At 32.6% G+C, this 22,224-nt stretch overlaps 3 protein-coding genes across 5 annotated transcripts in view; 1 reads left to right on the plus strand and 2 right to left on the minus strand.

Annotated features, from left to right (window-relative positions):
- Positions 1-9,998, plus strand: part of LOC132760073 (lysine-specific demethylase 5A-like) — a 30,631-nt gene extending 20,633 nt beyond the window's left edge. For 2 of the 3 annotated variants that reach the window (XM_060751964.1, XM_060751966.1), the window contains exons 18-30: positions 280-430; positions 812-929; positions 1,494-1,640; positions 2,262-2,470; positions 3,309-3,627; positions 4,198-4,335; positions 5,224-5,395; positions 5,994-6,650; positions 6,934-7,154; positions 7,640-7,871; positions 8,412-8,545; positions 8,848-8,980; positions 9,481-9,998. In XM_060751964.1, the coding sequence (XP_060607947.1) occupies positions 280-430; positions 812-929; positions 1,494-1,640; positions 2,262-2,470; positions 3,309-3,627; positions 4,198-4,335; positions 5,224-5,395; positions 5,994-6,650; positions 6,934-7,154; positions 7,640-7,871; positions 8,412-8,545; positions 8,848-8,980; positions 9,481-9,992 (3,143 nt within the window). In that variant the 3' untranslated portion in view covers positions 9,993-9,998. The remainder of the gene's footprint in view (positions 1-279; positions 431-811; positions 930-1,493; positions 1,641-2,261; positions 2,471-3,308; positions 3,628-4,197; positions 4,336-5,223; positions 5,396-5,993; positions 6,651-6,933; positions 7,155-7,639; positions 7,872-8,411; positions 8,546-8,847; positions 8,981-9,480) is intronic. The other variant, XM_060751965.1, reaches the window with a different exon arrangement.
- Positions 9,999-13,515: 3,517 nt separating this feature from the next.
- Positions 13,516-17,682, minus strand: LOC132760076 (sarcoplasmic calcium-binding proteins I, III, and IV-like). The gene is made up of 8 exons (XM_060751968.1): positions 17,540-17,682; positions 17,138-17,242; positions 16,203-16,255; positions 15,640-15,754; positions 15,029-15,157; positions 14,639-14,751; positions 14,064-14,229; positions 13,516-13,726 (listed from the first exon to the last, which is right to left on the minus strand). The coding sequence occupies exons 2-8, from the start codon at positions 17,190-17,192 to the stop codon at positions 13,632-13,634; spliced, it is 726 nt and encodes a 241-aa protein (XP_060607951.1). The 5' UTR covers positions 17,193-17,242; positions 17,540-17,682; the 3' UTR covers positions 13,516-13,631.
- Positions 17,683-19,144: 1,462 nt separating this feature from the next.
- Positions 19,145-21,554, minus strand: LOC132760077 (uncharacterized). Its single transcript, XM_060751969.1, has 2 exons — positions 21,441-21,554; positions 19,145-20,875 (listed from the first exon to the last, which is right to left on the minus strand). Exons 1-2 carry the CDS (start codon positions 21,540-21,542, stop codon positions 19,145-19,147), a joined length of 1,833 nt encoding a protein of 610 aa, XP_060607952.1. The 5' UTR covers positions 21,543-21,554.
- Between the last annotated feature and the right edge of the window lie 670 nt (positions 21,555-22,224).

The raw sequence follows: 22,224 nt of genomic DNA on the forward strand, positions 1-22,224 counted from the left end.
ATAATGTTTGAATGTTTGTAAGTAATTTCTTGTGATAGTGTATCGTATGTACTTGACAACTGAAGAACAAATATTGAAACAGCAAGTACACTAATTCTAAAAGGCTTGTACAAGCCAGTAAAATACCTATTAACTCTGATTCAGTAAATGTTTGTCAAATAAATAAATATGGAATAAAAGCTTTAAATTGATGCTATAAACTGACAGGCAAGTTTTCTAGTAAATCATAGAAACAGATGGAAAAACCCAATTATTACATAATGTAAAATTATATTGTAGATTTACTGGAGTTGAAGAACTTACTAATAGATGCGGAGGAGAAACATTTCCCAGATTCTGAACTCATGCAATCCTTGAATAATGCAGTAACTGAAGCTATGAAGTGTGCCAATGTTGCCAATCAACTTGTGTCAAAGAAAGTTAGAACTAGGTAAAACAAAGTTCATGTACATTTTGTAATTTCTATATTTTAAGGGGCCCGCAACAGGTGATTTTAAGTGATCAGACTGATCGTATTTTAGTTTTGAATATTATTGTTTAAGCATATAACTAATGTATTCCATACACTTAGATGTGCTTTATTTAAGGACATGATGAACAATTGATTTATCTTATATTTCGAATGAAGGACATAACATAGTTATGCTTTGATTGGTTAAATTACAGAATTGATTGTTTAGCAACTTTTTTTATCCTGTTCAATCTTAAGATGGATAAAATAAATCTGTACAGTTTATTTTTACAGCAATACAGGATAATTAGATTGAATTAGAAGATACCTATGACTATATGATATTTTTTATCTCTAAAGGAATCGACAGAATACAGATGGTAAATACATTGCTAAGCTAAGCCTAGAAGAACTTAATTGTTTCTATGAACAAGTGGCCAGCCTTCCCTGTATCATTAAAGAGGGAAAATTACTCAAGGTATGTGACAATGTCTGTAATAAATATCTTAAAGCATTTTTCTTCTATATATAACCCTTTTCAATTCTTAATTTGTGAAAAAGACTTGCTGTAGAAGTGTCTATTGTTAAGTAATGCAATGAATGTAAGTTTAAAATGCTAAGATGAAGCAGGTATAGAGTTTATTCTGCAGACAAAAAATGCACATAGGCTCATGCTGGCCTAGCTCTGTACTAGTGTAATATAGAACAAGGAATGACAATTAAAATATATTATTTTATGCAAAGTTTTAATAAGTGAACTTGTATAAATAATTCAAAGCAAATGAGTAAAACCTTTTATCCTTGCTTGGTATCATAAGTTTCTTCCTCATGTAAACCCAAAATGATTCAGTATTTCTTTATTATTTTCTTTTGGGGGAAAAACCCAGCTTTATGATTTAATGTTCTTTATTTCAAGAGTTGATAACAACTGATTCTGTTCCAGAAATTGTTTTACCAGATTTTTATTATTAAGTTGCTGCGTATTTGTTCAAAGAACTGTTTTAGCAGGCTTTTGATGACCTTTTGACTGTATTTGTTTCAGGAATTACTGGATCAGGTTTTGAACTTTCAAGCAGAGGCCAAGGAAGCTTTGGAAGCAGAGACACCCGACTCTGTCAAGCTGGAACAGTTAATAGACTTCAGTGTACAGTTGGACGTTGATCTACCTGAAATACCAAAACTTAAACAGGTAAACATTCATGCAATACAGCTCTGTGTGTGCAGCATTTCATATGTACTAAATGAAACCCCTTTTTTATAAGTAATTAGTTTTGGCAGTTTTCGACACATTTGATCCTACCATCACTTGATGAAGAAACTACAAGATAAACTTCATACCGTTTTTAGTACTACATAAACAACTGAGTATGGCTCCTTACCCACCTAGTATAATATTCAATCAAAGATAAAGTGTTGAACAGTGGTCATTTAGATAAATGCAGTAAAAGTATTTCATATATCGTTGCACTTGATCTGTAACTATTTAAAATATACATGTACTTTTCAACAGAAGGGAGCGTCTGTAGCCGAGTTACGGTCGTTGATTTCAAACCACCTGCCTCTGCGGGTTCAAAGTTCACAAAGAACTTTTGATTTTTTCATGCGATATGGCTATTCATCTAGCTTATGGAACGACAGTGGTTTTACTCAGATGCCTTTTTCATGCCTAAAATAATGCACAGAGGGGGACCTGAGGTCTTTCCCATCAGTTAAACTGGAAAGGTGCTATATGACCTTTACAGTGTTTTAGCGATGTATAACCAACAAAAAAACATTCTAACTTGTATATAATATGGTGATGTTATTACAGGTATTACAGCAAGCTAAATGGTTAGATGAAGTGAGAGAATCCCTGCAGGATCCAGAATCTGTTGTTTTGGATACATTAAGGAAACTTATGGAGTCAGGAGTTGGTCTGTCACCACATAATGCTGTAGAGAAGGCTATGGCTGAGCTGCAAGAACTGTTAACATTGAGTGAGAGATGGGAAGAAAAAGCCAGGATTTGTTTGCAGGCCAGGTATGATTGTGACCGAGTCTGTAATTACAATATATAGTATATTGCTTAAGTTTTGTGTAAACTGAGATACTTAGTAGGAGAAAGGAAAGTTATAGGAATTGTTAAAGTGACATTATGCCCATCCATGTGTAAATGATCAGTGAGCAAGTAAAATATGAAAATAACTTGATACTTTGCCAAAATTGTGTTCAATTTAGTTTTTAACCTTGAAAATTTAATCAATAATCCATGCAAGAATTTTCTGTAAATATCATTCAGAATTAATCGATAACACTCAATTCTTAAAAGGAGTGGGACAGTCTTTTAATAATTTAGGTATATTGTATCATAAACATTTTTTATTATCAATTATTGGTCAATCTCCATTATAATAGCATATCCTAAAGAATATATTACTAATTCAATTCAACTTGACATAAAAAAATGAGCACAATGTCACTTAAATAAAACATATAATGATATTGACAATTAATTCTTGTTAATGTTATGGATATTGATGTAATGGCTTGTTCAAGATACATTTATATAGCAGTTAATGAGATTAAAAGACTAAAATGTTTTATATAAAAGTCTAAAACATGGCAAAACCTTCAGCCCTATTGAATCAAACAGATTTTGATGTTCTAGAAATCACATGTATGCAATTTATAGCAGTTTACGAGATTAAAAAACAAATTTTTTTCCAAAAGTCTTAAACTGAACAAAAACCTTCAATCGGCCCCATTTAATTGGACACATTTTAATGATACAGAAGTGAGTTCTTGAAGTCACATGTCTGCAATAAGGTATACATGTTGTAAAGAAACTGCTAATTCAAGAATGTATATATTATATTTAGGCCGAGACATGTAATGTCAACATTAGAAGCAATAGTTAACGAGGCTACCAACATTCCTGTCTGCCTACCCAACGTAAATGCTCTCAAGGAAGCTTTACGTAAAGCCAAGGATTGGACCTCCAAAGTGGAGGCCATACAAAGTTCTGAGTCCTATCCTTACCTCGATGTTGTTGAGAGCTTGGTGAATAAAGGTCGGCCAATTCCGGTACGCCTAGATCAACTCCCGCAGGTAGAGTCGCAGGTGGCTGCAGCTAAGTCTTGGAGAGAGCGTACAGCAAGAACATTCCTAAAGAAAAACTCAACATACAGTCTCTTAGAGGTATGTTACTGCTGTTTTCTGATCAATGTTTCAACTAAAATTTAACGTAGATAGTAGTTTATAGTCCAAATTTATATTGACATACATGTACTTCTTTATTGTTATTAATAATTAAGAAGTGTAACAAATACAATATTTGAAGCTGTTATTTGTTAAAGCTATAAACCTATAAGTGATGATATCTTTACTTTGCTTATACTAGTATTATGGTATTATAGTCAATGTGTTAACTTTAGAAATAGAAGGTATAAAAGTTGGGATTTTAAAGTTGTAGCAATTCAAAATGAGTAACAAGTAATTTGTTATTGAATGCCATGGTGCAAAGACCACCCTTAAAAATTGTTTGTTGCTTTTGGTAGTAAATTTTGGTTAAGTCTGTAAATATAACAATAAAACACATGGCGAAAAACACTTCATATTGTCAGGATTCATATGAGCTGATCATAAACAGTAAGCAAACAGTATTTTATTTTAGGCTCTGACAGTTAAATATTGAATCATTTAAAAAAGGATTGTGTCAGCATTTCGCTATGAGAAAGTTATAAAAAAACAAACTTGTATTATTTTCAGGTATTGTCACCTCGGAGTGATATAGGTATATACAGCAGTGGTAAAAGGAAGAAGAGGTTGAAGGATCTAGAGAGGGTTCACTCGGACAACAGTATGAGTGACATAAAGATTGAAGAACAGAGAGATCCTGCTCTTATTGTAAGTTTTATCAATAAAACTCAAGTACTCTACATTCCCTAATAAACACTCCCAGGAGCATTACATTTTTCACAAGTTTTCTGTACAAAAAATGTAAAAATAGTGTCAAAATAGAAGAATGTTTACTGCTGTTTTGTTATTTTTGTGCTAGATTATTTATGCTGGAAGCTCCAGCTATATTAATATTTGCGCTAAATTACTTGGATTTATAAGAATCTGTTTTTGTCTAAGTACCCAAGTTGTGGGCATTTATTAAGGAATATACAATATTGTTGTTTGTTGAAATTAGTGTATCTGAGCTATACTTACCATAAATAATTTGCATATAAAGCCGGAAGAATAATTTCTTTAAGATTATATTCTTTTATGGTGGGAACTTAGTTTGTTCACTTTTTAGAACACTTGCTTTAGAATCAATATTGAATTTATTTTAATTTGTCAGCAAGCTTCTGTTATTTCAATTTTGAGTTTAAATTTAACAAATGGAAATAATAAAACTTGATAGACTAATTGGCTATGTGAATATTTTACAGTGCAGATTTCTCAAACAATTTATCATTACATTGAAATATATTATATAAATGTCTTTATAATATTAGTTATAAAGATTTTTGACAAGTTATATGGCCCTATATAAACAGTTGTATGGAAATATAACCCAAACTGATAGGCGAGGGCTATATTGCAAACAACCGTTTATATACGGCCATATAACCTCTCAAAAAATACTTTTAACGAATTGATAATACAGCAATTATCATTTTTAGCCAAAAAAGTAAAATTTCTTTATAAATGGACATCAGCCGTGTATATAAAACAATTTAAATGCCACGATTATCCAGTGAAAAGCGACGTTACAACCATAGTGTTATAATGATGATTTTACAGGTTGCGGCGTTTAAGATGGCGGAGGAGAAGGAAGCAGAGGCTATGATGGATCTACGTATACGTAACATGGAGAAGATACGACAAGACGGGGTAGATGCCAGGTTCTGTATCTGTAGGAAAGGTGCCTCGGGATTCATGTTACAATGTGAACTATGTAAAGACTGGTTCCATGGTATGTGTTACAAGTTTATACAAGCAATGCATATTATCATATGTCATACAAGTTTATAGCATTACATCTAATCATATGCCTTATATTTAAAAGTATTTCCTAAATTCACATGTCATGTATTATTTAAAAGCAGTGAGCTTCCAAATTCTTGTTAATTTGGATGAAAATCTATAGAAATTGTTCTCTTACTTTTATAAAATCAAGTGCTTTATAATCACAGATATTACCATAAAGTTTTAATATTCAGAACAAGCGTTGACTGTGTATGTAGCAGTCAAGAAATAAAGTGATAGAAATAGTTATTTCTGTCATATTTTGCATATTACATCCAAAATGTCACTTGGATTGTGAAGTTCATATATTTCTGAAACTATATTTCACTTAAGTTGGGCATTTTGAAAATTTGAAAACTTGTCTTTTGACTTGACACTTTAAAGCTACTTTATTGAATGCAAGAGTGTTAGTTACATGGAAATACTTTTTTTGTGAATATTTTATGAGAGACTTGACTTAAGGAAATTTGTAGTTAATGCATATCATTCATGATATAAGATTATGAATATAATTCTTTATTTACGTAAATTGTTTTATTTTGCAGGTACCTGTGTCCCATTGCCTAAGTCAGCAAACATCAAAAACAGATCTTCTCAGATGGCTGCAGTACAGGCAGCGAAAGATCTCAAGTTCCTCTGTCCACTGTGCTTACGTTCTCGTAGGCCTCGTTTAGAAACCATTCTATCTCTACTTGTGTCCTTACAAAAGTTACCAGTCCGTTTACCCGAGGGAGAAGCATTGCAGTGTTTGACCGAACGTGCGATGGCATGGCAGGATAGGGCACGTCAAGCATTGACGACGTCAGAACTTGCCTCAGCCCTTGCAAAATTGAGTGTACTTAGTCAGAAAATGGTTGAGCAAGCAGCTAGAGAAAAAACTGAGAAAATAATAAACGCTGAACTTATGAAAGCTGCTAATAATCCAGAACTGCAAGGTCATTTAGCCAGTGTTACACAAAATGCTTTCAGTGGAAACGGAAATGTACCACCTCGAGTGACAGATTCTGGAATTGGGATGGATTTGGAGAGCTCGTTACCAATGCCTCTGTCCCCACCAGTGGTGAATGAGGACTCTCAGGGTGGGGAGGAAGATTATCAGCTGGAGATTGAAGTGGTCAGTTCGGGAGAGAACAGCAATAGTAACCCTCCACCTGGAGGAATGTCGGAGCATGCATACTCGTCCATGTCCAAACTTAACCCTGGTAGGCCACATATTTGATATTACATTTTTAAGCCTTGAGCTAAATATTTGAATTTATTAATCTCTATAAAACATTCATAGTAACATGAAAAATTCAGATTTAATGTAAAAGTTTCAGATAGCTTTTTCAAAAATTAAAACATATAGTTATAATCATGTTTTCAATATTCAAATAAGTATTGGTATTTAATTTTACATTTACATTTGAAGTACTCTAGTTTCATTGGTTGTGTAATTTTAGAAAGTAAGGTTTAATTGTTATATTGCTCATTTTGATCGTTTAGGGGCTATGTCACCAAAAAAACAGCAGCGTAAGACACCATTGATACCACGTCAGTTAGAGAACCCCGTACTAGAGTTATCTGATCAGGCTAAAGTCCAGCTAGAGATTCTAATGATGGAGGGCGATCTTCTAGAGGTGTCACTAGACGAGACTCAACATATCTGGCGTATTCTTCAGGCCTGCCAGCCACGATCAGAGGATAACAGAGTTGTAGAATTTGATGTGAGTCATCTTTGTTTTTATGATACACAATTATAGGACATGGCAAAGATCTGCCGTAGAGGCAATTAAGGAATTTCTATAAGCTCAAGCTCTATCTTAGGTCGTTGATTGACAAATGACAATCCTGAGATTTGAGATAGATCTTTAAAAAAGTTGTATAACCTTGAGGCACAATCTAAAGTATAAAAACCTAAAAAGTTTCTTTGATAAATTTAACAAAATTTTTAATAAAGGTAATTTTGCAAAATGTGCGAATCAATGGAGAAAAGTGATTGTTTCTTTTTGTGGCGGATTTTCTACATGTGGTCTGTTATAATTTATTATGATGGTGAGCTTTAAGAAAAGTGTTTCCATATGCTATAGATAAATGCTTTGTCATATTTTTGTTGCTTTGTTCTTCTGGATGTTGCTTTTTTACACAGGTGAAGAAAAGACTAGTTAGTTACATGTTATGATTATAAATTTGTTTTGTTTGTATAATTCAGGACTATGATTCTACAAAGATTGGTTATGACGGTGAGAGAATCAAGATAAAGAAGGAAAAGGACCCTGAAAAGAGGAAGTACAAAAAGAGGAAGAGTCTTGAAGGTGGAGACCCACTTAAACCTAAGAAGGTCAAGGTCATTACAGTTGGATTGGATGGCGAAAAATTGAAGAAAAAGAAACTTAAGGTTATGAAGCCAAAGATAAAGAGGGAGTTTGATGAAAATGGAATGGGTAAGTTGTCATTAATATGTATCTGGTCAATAATAGAACTAATGAAGAGCAGCCATCACAAACTCACCTTAAATAGTTTTCCACCTAACAAACTTGTAAAATTATAATAACAAAAACTGGGGGTGGGGTAAAAAAGACTGGACTTTATTACAGTTTGTGAATTTTTTTTTGTTTTAAAAACTTTGGAAATACACGTAATTCCTAATACAGTAATTGATAAACCCTGGACCAATTTTCAAGGTTTAAACGTTTTACTGTCTATGTTGAATACTTTACATTAAATCAATAATTCTAAAATATTAACAGAATTTTTGTTTATTTACTTCATGCTGAAAATATTTATTAGTTCTGAATTTTTATTTTTTATTAGTTTTGATTAAGTTCTTTAGTTTTGATTATTTACTGCCAATGCTGAACAGTAACTGTATGTGATAAATCTGAACTAATTCTTTTAGAATTCCAAGACAAAAGTTTTATTCTTTGCTGCCCATGCTTAACTTAAATGATTATATAATAACTAAAAATATATACATTTTTTAGAATTCCAAGACATAATGACAGAAGAATTGACTGGACCACTAACCATTGACATTAAACCAGATAAACTGAAGAAACTTAAGGCAAAGATAGAGAAAGGGGAGAAACCCAGGAAGAAGAAGAAACTAAAAGTACAGGTAGGTCTTAATCAATAAGAAAGTTTGATAATTTGATAGGAAATGAATTGTTTCATATTAGACCAATGAGAAAACAGCTAGGAAGGTTTTCCTCCTCCAGCTTAGCTTGAAAGTTGACAGATGATCTCAAATATTGTTATAGCTTAAAAAGAAAAAAATGAAAAAGACTGTACTATGTATTATCCATGTGTAGCAACTGGATAGCCAGTCAACATAAAACTGTTGACACTGGAAAGGTCCATTGTGACAATTTTAGCCAAGACTTTGATATATATGCATAAATATATGTATTTGTACTTTAGCAGTTGAAAAGTGAAGATGGACAACCACTAGAGAAGAAGAAACGTAAGAAGAGAGTAAAGAAGGAGTTGATGATGGCTGATGATGATGATAGTGATGAAGATTGTGCTGCTAGGAAGTGTCTTAAACCTACTGGTATGTGATCTGCTCAAGTTTTTAAAGCTTTCTGTAATTGATCAGGTCAGCTAAAACTAGAAAGTATCTAATTCTGGTTTTGATTTAAAGAAGTTTTGATTTTAAGGAGTCTGTATTCTGCATGGGGATTTTGTTTACTGCAACGTTTTGGTTGACAACAGTATTTTTAATGCCAGCTTTTCTTAGTGACTGTTAAATTAATTGATACTTCACATTTTTCTACAGAATCATTATTTTCAATCACTTTTAAGGCTCATAACATAGTGTAAATTTTAAATGAATTTTAGCCTTTCCGTGAACAAATAAACTTCCTATAATGAATTTTGCTTTCAAGACATTCAAGATGAACAAGCTTAGACAGTATATAACAAAATTTTAATAAGACAATAATGTACATTGTAGACTGATAACTCTTACTCCAAAAAATTCATTGACAGGAAAATTATGTTATTAAAGCATTATAGACTAGAAATATTACCGATAAATTTTTTAATTTATAGGAGAAGTAAATTGGGTGCAGTGCGACAGATGCGAGGAATGGTTTCACTTGTTGTGTGTCGGTCTAGCCGAGGACGAGGTGTCGGAGGAAGAGGAATATGAATGTTTCTCATGTAAACAGGGGCGTGGTCAACAACCTGTCCTTGTCAGTAACCATGGTAAACAAAGTACCGTGTCACCATCTAAAGTCCCAGGAATGTTTAACTACAGTGGAATGTCTGTGATTAAAGGCGAACAAGACATGGACAATGTACTTGTCTGTAATGAGGAAGTTGAGGTGTCTATGGATACGTCGCAATCATCAAGTTACAACAGAGCGATTGAGACCTATCATAGTGCCCTGATAGCAGAAAAAGAGGAACAGGAAATGGCTACATCCTCTAAAATCACACAGTTCTCGTATGAGACCGATGAAAGTTCACAGGATGAAATGAAATCTTCGTTCTCTGTCAGTGCTGACTCAAATGAAGCTGTTGCCATGGCAACTCAAATAAGTGTCACAGGGGACGCATAGGGAGAATGGGTTTTTTGTTCATGTGAGCTGTTTATAAAGTTGTTGAAAGATAAGAAGGAAGATAAAATTGCTTAAACTGAAGAGCTTTGTCTTTGCTGGTAGCTGTCACTGTTATAACTGTTATAAAGATTCCAATTTGTGATTGGAGCATTGAGGGTATGAACGTTTTTTTGCTGGGAAAAAGAAAGCTTTGGGAGTTCCAGAAAAAGTGTGGTGCACATATTTGGTTTATATAAAGAGATAGTGCTTTAGATAACATTCTGTTTATAAAATGCCTGTCGTGTTACAGCTCTGTCGAAATAACGTTTCAGCAGCTGTCGTTTTTTTTTTCAATGTTATTGTAAAATCATGCTGAATTTTTTACATGTAAATTGATAAAGAACATTGTTGCACCGTGTACATAATACCTTTATATTGTGCTATGTTCTCTTTTTCTGTTGTAAGTCATTCTATGTTTAATATCCGTTTGATCAAGTAATGCTGTGTATGGAGGTACTAGAAGTTATACACTGTTTCCATAGCAACGGAAGGCACTACTACTGTTTCCATAGAAATAACTCGTGCAGAACCAATACTCTAAGATTTTCCAAGTTTACCATTTAGACTGTGGCTTTATGAGTAAGAAATCTGCCTTTCTATCAAAGAAATCTGTGTGATGCCCTACTGAAGTCGCTCTCGACCCAGGGATGTGTGTCTGGCTCAGCGGGGGTATTAACTACTTACTATACCTCGTAAGTGGCTAGTAATGATGAGTTTCAGGAAGCAGATAAGAGAATGTTTCTAATATCTTATATTTATAATGCTTAAACTAACATATAGAAATTCAGAGAAGCACTTGAAAATTGATATTATATCAAAGTCAGGAAATTACATAACATAGCAAAAAATTCATTCTTTTAGACATGTTTTAAAAATTAGTTTGAAACAAAATACAGGAGATTGATCATAAAGATATGTTAACGTGGGTTATAAAATTTTGTTTCAAATTAGCATTATGTTAAATGTTTTTCATTTTAATCTGTTCTCTTTAATCATGGATTAAAGATTGGTGTTTATTGCTTTGTACTAAATTGCTTGTTAAGTTATTTCATATTTTATTTGATACTGTTTTGATTTTCAGTTTTTTTTTGTATTAAAATTTATTTGATTTTGTTTTTTGAGAATATACATTTTCTTATTCATGGGAACGTTGGTTGTGCGGAAGTCTTTGTATATTCCAGGGAAAGAAACTTCTATTTTCAAGTGTTTTGATCATTAAAAAAATATAGCTAATGTAGAGATGCAACAATAAATGTTTTAATTGGTTTAGCTAGCTTACCTTTCATGATTTGGTTCAAATAGCATCAGGGGAGAGATTTTTTAAATATGTAACAAAGGAGTTCCAGTCAACCTTCAGACGATTGGTTGCTTTATCTGCCTAACGGTTCTTAAAAAAACGTCATTCTCCTTTACCCGCATGTGACTTCAGACCCACTAAATTTTCCTTACATATAGTAATGCATTGTAACTTTTTAAGTTTCTAGCACCCAGTTTTATCTTTAGCTAAAAAGTTTTACATTCCTTTAAAGCCATATACGTGTTTCTTTATCTGGAATATATGTGGACTTCTTAAGTTTGGAAGCGATTCTTTTTGTTTTACATTTGCAAATATTCCATTAAATGTGTATTATTATTTTACACATTTCAGTTAATGTGCTATATTGTGGATTGAATGTATAAATTAAATTTTGAATTAGAAATAAACATGTGTTTCCTAAATATACCATATAACTGGTAGTATTTTTCACTACGTGTTACCTGAATACAACATGATAAATTTTGTTGTCCGAGCATAATTTTCCTGTACGTTTTGTAATACTCACAAAACCATTTTTTCTTGTGTGTTTAGAACAATACCATGTCCGTAATTATTTCATCTGCGTTCATTTAAAATAATGTATAAACCGAACGTTATTCCTTCAATGCATGGTCATAATTATTTGTACACACATTTTGTTTAAAACATTTATCCTTTAGTTATGAATGAATAAGTCAATATAAACTATTCTCATAATGTTTAACAAAGCTTGTATAATTTGCTGCTATTATTTTGGATGGTATGTTTGTACATAATTTTGAAAACAAATATTTTGAAGGTATTTTGTCAAATTTGTCAATGGTAAATGTCCTAATAAACATTTTCTCAAATTTTGTCTTGTTTTATTCTTTCAAATGTCACAAAGTGACAAAGGTGAGCTTTTGTGATCGAAATTTGTCCAGTGTCTGACTGTCTGTTCGTAAACTTTTACTTTAAACAACATCTCCTCATAATCTGCTAAGCCAATTTTATCTAAACTTCTCAGGAATGTCCCTACTCTGGTTGCCATGCAAAGAAAAAAAAACTTTAAAAAATCTTTGAAAAAAACCAAATAGCTACAGCTTAGATATTTGGCATGAATCATCTAGTGACTGTCTACCAAGTTTTATCAAATAAAATCCCTGGGGTCAAAATTGGACCCTCTCAAGGGGATTATTGATTTTCCATGTATGTAGTAAAAACTTAAAAAATCCTCTTGAAAAAACCTAAGAGCTAGAGCTTAGATATTTAGCATGAAAGTTGAAACCACTCCTAGCGAGTATCTACCAAGTTTATTTAAATAAAAGCTCTGTGGTCAAAATTGCCCCGCCCCGGTAGGTCTTTTGGAACTGTTGTTTTCCCTTTGCAATAGCAACCATTAATGTTTTACACATGCACTATTTCAGATAAAAATATGAACTTTGTTATATCAGTAAAAGATTTAGATTTTATATCTGCTTTTGTTTATATTTTACAATATTACTCGTTCCTTGTCATGGAAAGTTTATACATTCAGGTGAGCAATTTCAAGGCCATCATTTGCAGGAGACTTAGTTCCTGTTGGTCAATTTGGGAATTTACAGGGGGACTCGGTTCCTGTTGGTCAATTTGGGAATTTACAGGGGGACTTAGTTCCTGTTGGTCAATTTGGGAATTTACAGGGGGACTCAGTTCCTGCACGGATCTTAATTACAAATTGTAATATAAATCCGTGGTTCCTGTTAGTCATTTTTGGAATTTAAAAAGGACTCAATTTTGGAATTTACATAGAACTAATGAATATTTGGTAATTAAAAACAGAACAAATCATTTCATGTTCGGATATAAACATAGACCAAATAACAATTTGTAAATTTACACTGTTTGGTACTTAACATATAACAAACTTTTATTTTGGCAATTTACAGCCAAGACATTTACTATTAGGTTATTCATCTGGACTACCTAATACTTTGGCATGGTATGTCAAATTCTACCAGGAATCAGAAACTATAACCACTATTTGATTATTTTGTCAGAGCTAGATACCCGACAGGCTATATATTAGGGTGTGATATTATCGTAGCCGACTGAACACAATAACGACCATTGAAACTGACTCGACGAGGGGAACTTTGTTGAGTACTAGTTTTTCCAGAAATCTGATATCCACAGTTTTACACTTGCATAAATAAACATACTAGAAGACTGAAGGAAGGCTGACTTTAATTAAAGAACAAGAACATTTACACGCACATAGCTGCTACCAATAAATATTTCAGTTATTGTTAAGTGATAAATATCTGTACGTAATAGGTGACAGATCAAGCAGCCCTGAAGAATTTCACTTTTACGATGGAGTTTGGCGTGGACGGAGAATTCTGTGCTAACTGTAAACGTTTCAGACCGAGTATTGGATCTAAAATGAAATAGAAAAATAGGTAAATTATTTTTTTCATGAATAATGTTGTAAATTAGATTTATATTTTTTTGTAAAAAAATCATGTTACATGTCTATTCTATGAAATAGTATACTGGTTGAATATGAGAAAATATTGTTAATAATCTATTATCCATATTGCACTCTCGTATAAGTATTTCTTCCTCAAAATTAGAACAGCTCTAATATAAGGACGTTTTATAGGGTTATTATATAGGAAGCGATTTTTTTTTAATTAACGGACAAATGATTACTATGGTGATAGTAAAATCATTATTCTTTTCAGGTAGTTTATTAGTTTGTACACGTTAAATACCTAATATGTCTTCTCCAGGTCCATGTATCAGTTGAAACTCGGTTCTTTGTGCCGTATGCTCAAAACATCCAAAGATAAAACGACCTGGTCCATATGGCGTCTTTCCAATCAAGAAATTAGCAAATATTTGATTGTAACTGTCAAGTGTAAGGGGATACCTTCCTCTCTGAAAAATTATTTCATTCTATTTTGAATAACATACACTCATGATTCATGTTCCTTTTGTAATTCATATTTTATTACCCATATAATACATAGAAATAGCGCGCATTTTCTCAATATAATATTGAATATTTTCTCAATACAATATAGTAAATCCCCTACAATACAAGACATATGCGGTGTTTATAATATATGCTTCAATAATGCCTTTATTCCATTGATAAATCTTCATGACTTTATTCTAATGATAAATTCCCATGACTTTATTTATGTGATGTAAATACAGTCATTGGAAATTATCATAATAATAAAGTCATAGAGATAAATCATATGAAAAGTCATGGAGATTTATCATATAATACAGACGTTGAGTAACCTAAACTCATGGAGATTTATTATAAAAGTTAGCATACGTCAGTCATCTGCTCCATGGCATAGGAAGCCAGTGACTTCACGTTTTCCTCGTGTATTCCCACAAACTTCACATAGAAATCTGCTAGTTCTTTCTCAGATATCTTTCCATCATCTAAAAAGAAACATTAACGATTAGACTAAAACTGATTATTTTGCTGTGGTTTACATGTACATGTATTTAAATAATCAATACTATTTCTATCGTGCATTATTTACTTTAAACGAAGACACAGACATTCCTAAAGACCAAGGGCACTTGCTAAATTCAAACATGTATAGTGCTGCCATTTACTTGCAAAATGTTTTTGATATACTTATGTCGCTGGTAAAGTAACATTTTAAAGTAAAACTAAGAAGTCAATTCAGAGTAAGCAGTTTTGATAACTTACGGTTCTTGTCAATAATCCGGAATAGAGATCTTGGAAGAAGGCGTAGCCAGACTGGAAAGTTAATCATCGACATGCAGCCTGGAATCAGCTTTTCCCACATTCTAAACCACTTGTCTAAACTTATTTTCTCTGGTTAAAATTGAAAATAAAATAGTACATTCCTTAAAGATATGGGTCAAACAAAGTACACATATTGTTAGCTCTTTCTTAAACTAATTCTCTTGTCTAATAAATTTTACTATTGTATTCTTTGTTTAAACTGATATCTGATCAAAATGAGGCTTAGTTAACGCCGATTTCAATACATGTCCCGGCAGTCGGTCAAGGTAACTAACTTTCTTTGATAAATAACCAGGAATTACCAATTATAATATCAAGTGTCCCAAACGAGGGACAAATGACCATTAGACTCGATGTCCGAAATTAACAATCACAAAAATTTCAACTAGCCCGAGGATTGTGCCGAGGATCGAATCAGGAACCTCTGGATTACAAATCCGATGTTCTCAATATTGAGTGACGGGATAGCAGCAAACGTACATGTTACAGTATCATATCATTTCTTAAAGAAACTAAATCAAAGCATTTTTATAAATAGAAAGATAAAGTACCATTTTTAGCTTTGTCCATTTTCTCGATTAGAGTTGAGAAGAAACACTCGTGTACTTCATAACATTCTCGAGCTTGAGGAGAGGATTCCGACCAACCAGTGAAGTCTTGAACTTTCTGTAGTGTAAACAGTTAGGTGTCAATGATGACAGTTTGAAAAAAGAAATTACATGTAATATTGCGATTGATAATAAGCCAAGTAAAGGAGAAGACGATAGTCTTGGTTTTGGTTCCAAATGTAATGTATCAACCATATTTTGATTGATTATAAGTCGATCTTTATGTCAATTGAATTTAATGTTATTTAAATACGTACCACATTAACTCATTACGGGAATATATATATTTTTACAGTTTATTGGTCTTAACATTTTCCTGGTTTAACATCCACGACTAATGAATAATAAATAATATGACTAATTTGGACATGTCTTCGGACAATAATGCCACGGAGAGGTCGAGCCATACTTTTTGTAGACTTATCAAATACTAAGTACTAGGAATTGCACAAATACAGGGCTCATTTTTGTTTGTTTGTTGTTGTTTTTTTAAAGTAAACTGTTACCTTCATAAATCCTTCAAGGTCACTTAGTTCCAGTTGTCCATTGCCATCCGAATCTAAGTTTTGAAATTTCATCAGGAAAAATAACAATTTTTCATGTATTAAGTCGCAGTTCAAAATTAAAACTGGTTCAAAAACTAAACTTAGATCAGTTGCTAAACTCTATAATAACGACTTGAAACGTATATATTAAAATAGATAAGATAATTCTGGTTCGAGAGCAATAAGGTCCTGTAAATTTGTAAATAAATATTGTGACCAAAAAAACTGAGTCATAGGGGACATGAACAAATCACATCATTCCATGTTCAAGTTCCCTATGACTCTCTCTGAATGGGTCGTTACGACATGATGCTTTTGTAATTGTCAATGGTTCTTGACCTCAAGACATGATGCTTTTGTAGTTGTCATTGGTTTTGGACCGAATCATAGTTGTCATTGGTTTTGGACTTACAAGACACGATGCTACTGTAGATGTAATTGGTTTTGGACTTACAAGACACGATGCTACTGTTGTTGTCATTGGTTTTGGACTTACAAGACATGATGCTACTGTAGTTGTCATTGGTTTTGGACTTACAAGACATGATGCTACTGTAGTTGTCATTGGTTTTGGACTTACACGACATGATGCTACTGTAGTTGTCATTGGTTTTTGACTGTCACGACACAATATGACAGTTGCAAATGGTTATGAGTCGTCACGACGTTATACTATTGTTGGAATAGGTTATGATCGTCACAACCAAATACTATATTTTGAATTGGTTATCGGTCGTCACGACATGCTTCCTTATTTTGAATTGGTTATCGGTCATCACAACATAATACTATAGTTGGAATCGGTAATGAGTTGTCTCTATTTTGTACAACATTTGCAAATAATAATGAGTCGTTATAAGTATAAAACTTAAATAAAAGCAAAAAGTCACACTGACCAAAGAAGTTGAAGTAGTATTCAAGTTTTTCTTTCTGGAACGGAGATAAGGACATCTTCCTGTAAATTCCCAATCTTTCTGACCAGCTGATCGACGGAAAATACCCTTTCAAAAAGATAAACATACTTTTTATTTCATATCCCGAAAGTAGAATAAGAAACGTATTTTTATTACAACACATTTAACCGAAGTGTTCGCTGATTAAAAGCATTTAGACACAAAGATCTGTAATTTTACTATCATAATTTATAAACAAAGCAACATACTCTATAGACCAGTGTAGACAGATATTGAAATAAAACAAAGCAATTAGATATACATTTTATGGAGTATAGAACAAATAATTTTAGTATTGATGGACATTTCAAAAAAGAAAAAGAGAAATAAAAAGAGATAAAGTACCTTTCTTCTGTGTGAAGTTTTCCTTGTTATCCAAGTATGTATTTTGTGTTCAAATGCTTACTGCTTCAAATGTTTACATATAAACTGAACGAAATTCTCGTGGTTTTCATTGAGACGCGATTACGGAACCGTGACAGCATAATGCACGTGCAACAACCTAGTGTTTGCATAAATACGGTAAACAGATGTTTAAATTGATGTGCATAAAACTTTGCAATATACTGTACTAAGTCTTCAGAATGTAGCACATTGAATGTAAATATTCTTATTGTTATCATTTTTGTTTTTGTTTATAATAGTCCTTAAAAACATAGACCTAGAAGTGTGTCGTTCATCATTTTACATTGTGAGCTTTGCTGTTATGTGAATTTTGGCCTACTTTCACTTTGGGCCCACTAAGTGAAAATAAACATGCCTGACAAAGCGGTATCACCTTAATTAAAATTCATCATTTAACCTGAAATGTTAAAATACATATGTATTGAGTTTAAAAACATCTGCAGCCGTGTTTATATGGCGCTTATTATAGGAAGTACATATACTATACATTATAATAATGATGATGATGATGATAATGTTGTTGCTGCTAAAGTTTTTAAATTTTTTGTTAGTGATGATGAAGCAAATTTAAAAGAGGAACAAATTTTGCAATTTCTAGTTAGCAATACTTCTTATTATGTGTCTTGTCATTGAAATAAATAGATGTATATTTATGTACCTTTAAATTATTATTATATCATCTGGCGAGATGAAATTACATAAAAAGCATGTTATTGGCGTACATAACAGCTGAGGAACATCAATGAAATAAATCGCTGCATCATGCGATAATGCAAAATCAAAGATAATGGACTTGAAGAATTGCTTGTATAAATGTGTTATTAATCCATTCCATGAACCGTTTTTTGAAGAGGATTCAACGCACACCACTCATTAGTGTTTGCCCAAACATTCCTAAACTGAATCTATAATGAATTAATTTTCATCGTTAAAATAATAAAATCTTTGTAACATTCTATTTCAATTATTTTTTATTTAACTGTGATTTCATTTACGTGTTTATGTATTATTTGACTTTGTAAACCACGCTGTTAAATAAATAAACAAATGATTAACCAAGGAAGTAAACGTAATTCAAATCAAATCGTATTAAATCAATCAAATTTATTCATCTCAGTACAGCATACATCATACAAACATGAGTTTTATATACTGTAATTATTGGTAAAACCAACACTACATAACATGTCTTTTACTACCACAATACACAAATAATTAGGCTAACCATGTATTGTTTAAAAGTTTCTTCTTTATCTCGATCAGTATGAAATGCAACATTTTGAATGTAACAATTCTGCAACATAATAGATATCTATGGTCAACAAATTAACTTTTATATTCAGCTGATATCAAATTATGTGACATGTCAATAGTAAAAATCCTTTCAAAATCATTGATGAAGTCAACAATAATCATTAAGTTACTATAAAAAAAATCTAACACATGTCTGCCCACGTGTATTGAAATATTTATATTCCTTTTTCATGTCATGGAATTGAAAGAGGTATGCAACATTTGCTTATTATAATTAAGCATAAGTCAAATTTACATTATTTTTTTATTGAATACTTTTATTGTATTATTTGGACCATATCCCTGCTTAGAACAACAACTGACATATAATTTGTGATTACTTTCACTGTATGTTACAGCCTTTGGATAGTAAAGGTTTATTTTCTCTAATCCTGTGATCTCACATTTCTTGAAGCTGCTCGACAATCTGACAATTTTGTGACTGCCGTAGAAACAAACTAACAACGTACCATCTTCTAACTCCTGTATTCCTCGAGGACCTTGACATCCTTGATCCTCGAAGCTTTGTACAACATTACCTTCCCAGTCTATCTTTAAACATTTGCTACTGTAGTAGAAGGAATCAGATACATACATAAGCTTCTCATCACTGCTGATAACAATCTTTTCAGGTCCATCAAACAATCCAGGAGTATCAAACACCTGTATCAGATTTCCGTCTAAACCCAGAATAACCAACTTCCCTGGATTATAATTACAACCCACTACTAGCTTGTTCTGATTATAAGCTACACAATAACACTCTTCTCCCACATCTATACGACGATCTAAAGACAAACTTGTATCAGTATAAGACATTATCTGGATACACTTTTCAATAGGTAATGCAACAGCAAGTTTATTTTGTGGAAGTTTTATAACATCGCGTGGTGCTGAAGACAGCGTCTTCTCTGACAACAACGATCCTGTGTTTACATCTATCGTTTTAATTTTTTTATTACCGTAATCAGCGATGACCATTTGTGTGGCAGAAACCATTACCATCCCAACGACATTGCTTTTTTCTTTATCAGAAGGAAAAGTCACGTTGTGCGATCTTTCATAATTCACACATATTTCAGTATCTTCTGATGATTTTCGGTATGTTGAAATTGTTCCAAATTTTTCCCCATTTTTCAGGCGATCAAGTAGATTTTGGTTCCGGTCAAATTGAATGGCGTCATATGTCATATTATCTTGGACAATCTGTATTTCTTCACTTTCCAGTGTCATCATACGTGGTGTGACGTTCTTCACAACAATAAAAAGCTTATTCTGCTTTTTTGCTTCCTTCAGGGCATTTAGAAATGACTGTGAACGTTTTACTTCCTCGGCTATTTTTTCACAAGCAACCTGGGTATTCTCGAGTTTGTAATTTGCTGTGTTAACAAGAGCTTCAGCTTCTTTTATCATCATCGATTCCATCTGATCTAAACGATCGTTTATTTCTTTTCTCAAGAGCCGTATATCTTCAACAACTTTTCCACGACTTTGTTCTAGTTGCTTTGTAGCAGCTGAAGCCTTCATAATATTATTTTCACATTTCTTGACTAAATCTTCCATCTTTTTGTTCAAATCTATCAACTCCCCAGATATGTAACCTGAAACATCAGGAATATAGTCAACTTTACATTGTTTGTGTTCAAGTGTAACACAGACATAACATGCCACAGTGTCGTGATTGTTACAATAGAACTCCAGTGGTTTATCCCTATGGTTGGTACAGTTGTCCGTAATTACTTCTGCATTTACGTCGTCAACTGGCATTTGTTGTGTTGGCATTGCGTCTTTATCAAGCAGTACGTGGTTTCTAGATAGCTTTGACCTTCTGTGATGTTGAAAGCAACTTTTGCAAAGATGTTCTTGGCAGTCTTGACAAAATCCGTAAGCTGGCTCCTTTAATCCATCTGTATCACACGTAATACAGTAGAGGTTAAAGTTCGTCTTTGATGTCGAAGTTACCTTTCCAGATACCTCCATTTTCTTAAAAATGAAAAATTCTAATCAATTTTCCGCCGACGACATATCAAAGTTCTGAACAATATGAAATAAATATATATTATTTTATATATTCCTGGGAAATAAATATGTTTAAACATTTATGACTAACATTAACTACACCGTAACTGCTGTTTGTGCCTGTGTTCCTGTGTAATCTAATATCTCCATATGCATTTCTCAATGCGATCTTGAAAGAATTCAGTTTGCAAGCTTAAACACGTCACATATTTATCAACTAGTGTCATGTTTATTATTTAGTTTAACATATAGCTTTTCATCTTGGATATTTCATTGAACTTTTACTGTAAACGTTAATTTAGTATTAATTAAATAAACCATTTTAAGTAAGGTTAAGGGTTTTATTCTGTGTTTTATGAAAACATAGAGAAGTCACGTGATCCGATTTATTTCACTTTATCTCATATATAGCTTATCTTAAAATTAAAATATGCTCGTATAACTATTTAACCTCACTAGTAGTAAACTCATCGTGCTTAAACATATACATTTTGCAATATTAAATTGAAAAGCTTTAGAAAATCCTCACCTTTTTTAAGTCCGTTTCAACCCGAACCTTGGAACGCGGAAGTTTAAATTCTAGTTCGCAGGGGGCGTAATGTTTGTCTTTCAGATATGAACACAGTGACATTATCTCCCTTGAAAGCAAATTTAGATAATATATCCTTTTAAGTACAATGTTTCATAAAAAACTGCTGTTCATGTTAAAAATAAACATGTTTTGTAATGTTTACAAAAAGATTAATTAAAACAAAGTGTGTCAAAAAGATTAATTAAAACAAAGTGTGTCATCATTTAAATTATAAATAATAACACATTACATGTACTTCATATAGACGTCTTTTCACCACCCCCTTGAGGCCCCCTTGCGTTTGCGTTTGTTTACCCTCGCCACCGCATTGGCCTCAAATAGTGGAAAAAAACCTATTTAGACCCCAAACACTTGTAAAAAAGTGATCAGTTTGTCGGCGCCAACCCCTATCAAATAGATAAAAGGGGTGCAAGAGCTTCTGCTTGGGGGGTTTGAAGGGGGGTTTTCTGACCCCCTCATCTACACGAAAAAACTCGAAGATAGTGATTTTTGGTAATTTTGAAACTTCCCATCGTTGCCATAGTAACAGGACATAAGATTGAGTATGCCGTTACAAAGGCTATGGTCCAGTCAACATTTGTGCCAAGTTTGAACAGTTTTGAAGTCTTTTTTATAGTTTCATAGCAATTTGAACTTGTAACAGGGCTTTTCAATGAAAACAGTCATTTTTCACAAAATGCTCATGAAGTAATTGGTTAAGGAACATTAATATGTACATAAT

This window comes from Ruditapes philippinarum, unplaced genomic scaffold, assembly GCF_026571515.1.
Source record: "Ruditapes philippinarum isolate M1 unplaced genomic scaffold, ASM2657151v2 ctg7397_1_1_1_1, whole genome shotgun sequence".
Lineage (NCBI taxonomy): Eukaryota > Metazoa > Mollusca > Bivalvia > Venerida > Veneridae > Ruditapes > Ruditapes philippinarum.

What these genes read in the sequence shown, in the direction of transcription:
- LOC132760076 (XM_060751968.1), bottom strand. Translation starts at nt 17,192, where the DNA reads ATGTCCTTATCTCCGTTCCAGAAAGAAAAACTTGAATACTACTTCAAC. An exon ending in ATACTACTTCAACTTCTTTG is followed by an intron (nt 16,256 to 17,137) that starts GTCAGTGTGACT and finishes TTCAAAACTTAG; the next exon opens with ATTCGGATGGCAATGGACAA. An exon ending in AATGGACAAAGCTAAAAATG is followed by an intron (nt 15,158 to 15,639) that starts GTACTTTATCTT and finishes AATTTTAACCAG; the next exon opens with AGAAAATAAGTTTAGACAAG.
- LOC132760077 (XM_060751969.1), bottom strand. Translation starts at nt 21,542, where the DNA reads ATGTCACTGTGTTCATATCTGAAAGACAAACATTACGCCCCCTGCGAA. An exon ending in TTGAAACGGACTTAAAAAAG is followed by an intron (nt 20,876 to 21,440) that starts GTGAGGATTTTC and finishes TTCATTTTTAAG; the next exon opens with AAAATGGAGGTATCTGGAAA.